General features: G+C 57.7%; 1 protein-coding gene across 1 annotated transcript in view; it reads right to left on the reverse strand.

The window, feature by feature from the left end:
• The window catches only part of COL1A1 (collagen type I alpha 1 chain), a 15,855-nt gene continuing 14,818 nt past the window's right edge, over positions 1-1,037 (reverse strand). The window contains 3 exon segments of the mRNA XM_027668858.1: positions 1-255; positions 336-578; positions 657-847. Coding sequence (XP_027524659.1) covers positions 109-255; positions 336-578; positions 657-847 — 581 coding nt within the window. The 3' untranslated portion in view covers positions 1-108.

The following is a 1,037-nucleotide window of genomic DNA, read 5'->3' on the forward strand; positions in this document are numbered from 1 at the left end:
TGAAATTTTCTCCTTTTTTTTTTGGCTGTTTTTTTTTTCTTTTTTTTATTATTATTATCATTATTATTACTCTCTCCTGTCACGCTTTCGGGGGGGAGGGTGTCCGGTTTACAAGAAGCAGACTGGGCCGATGTTAACGCCGAATTCCTGGTCTGGAGCGCCGACATCCATAGGAGCCAAATCAATGATGGGAAGGCGAGACGTCTTCGTCGTCTTGTACTCGATGACTGTCTTGCCCCACGTGCCGGTGTGACTCTGTGGGGACACCACGGTCATCCCCATCCCCAGAAGACGTCCCACCGCCCCGCCAGGACCCCCCGTCCCCGAGCACCCACCGTGCAGCCGTCCTCGGTGACGCCGTAGGTGAAGCGGCTGTTGCCTTCGGCCCTGATCTCGATCTCATTGGCGCCTTGGAGGAGAAGAGCCTTCTTCAGGTTGCCGGTGTCCTGGTCCATGTAGGCGACGCTGTTCTTGCAGTGGTAGGTGATGTTTTGGGCGGCCTCGGTGGACATGAGGCGCAGGAAGGTCAGTTGGATGGCGACGTCGGCGGGGTTGGAGCCCTCACCACCGTACTCAAACTGTGGGAGGAGAGCAGTCGGTCACCGTGGAGGTCCCCCAGCCTGGTTGGCCCCTGACCTCGTGGCCCCCCTGCTCACCTGGAAGCCATCGCTCATCGTCTCGCCGAACCAGACGTGCTTTTTCTCCTTGGGGTTCTTGCTGAGGTACCAGTTCTTCTGGGCGATGGTGGCCTGGGTCGGGTAGACGCACGTCTCGCCCGTTTCCATGTTGCAGTAGACCTTGATGGCATCCAGGTTGCAGCCTTGGTTGGGGTCAATCCAGTATTCGCCTGTGGGATGAAGGGAGGGGGGTCAGAGTGAGGGATGGAGGTGCAGAGCAGACAAGAGGGATGGAAGAGAGGAGCAACCCAGGGAAAAAAAGGGAAGGAGCAGCCAGGATGGAACAGAGGAGGAGCAGTTAGGAGGGATCAGGTGAGGAGCAGCCAGAGGGATGGAGGTGAGGAGCAGTCAGGAGGGATG

This window comes from Corapipo altera, unplaced genomic scaffold, assembly GCF_003945725.1.
Source record: "Corapipo altera isolate COAL_440 unplaced genomic scaffold, ASM394572v1 226, whole genome shotgun sequence".
Taxonomy (NCBI): Eukaryota; Metazoa; Chordata; class Aves; order Passeriformes; family Pipridae; genus Corapipo; species Corapipo altera.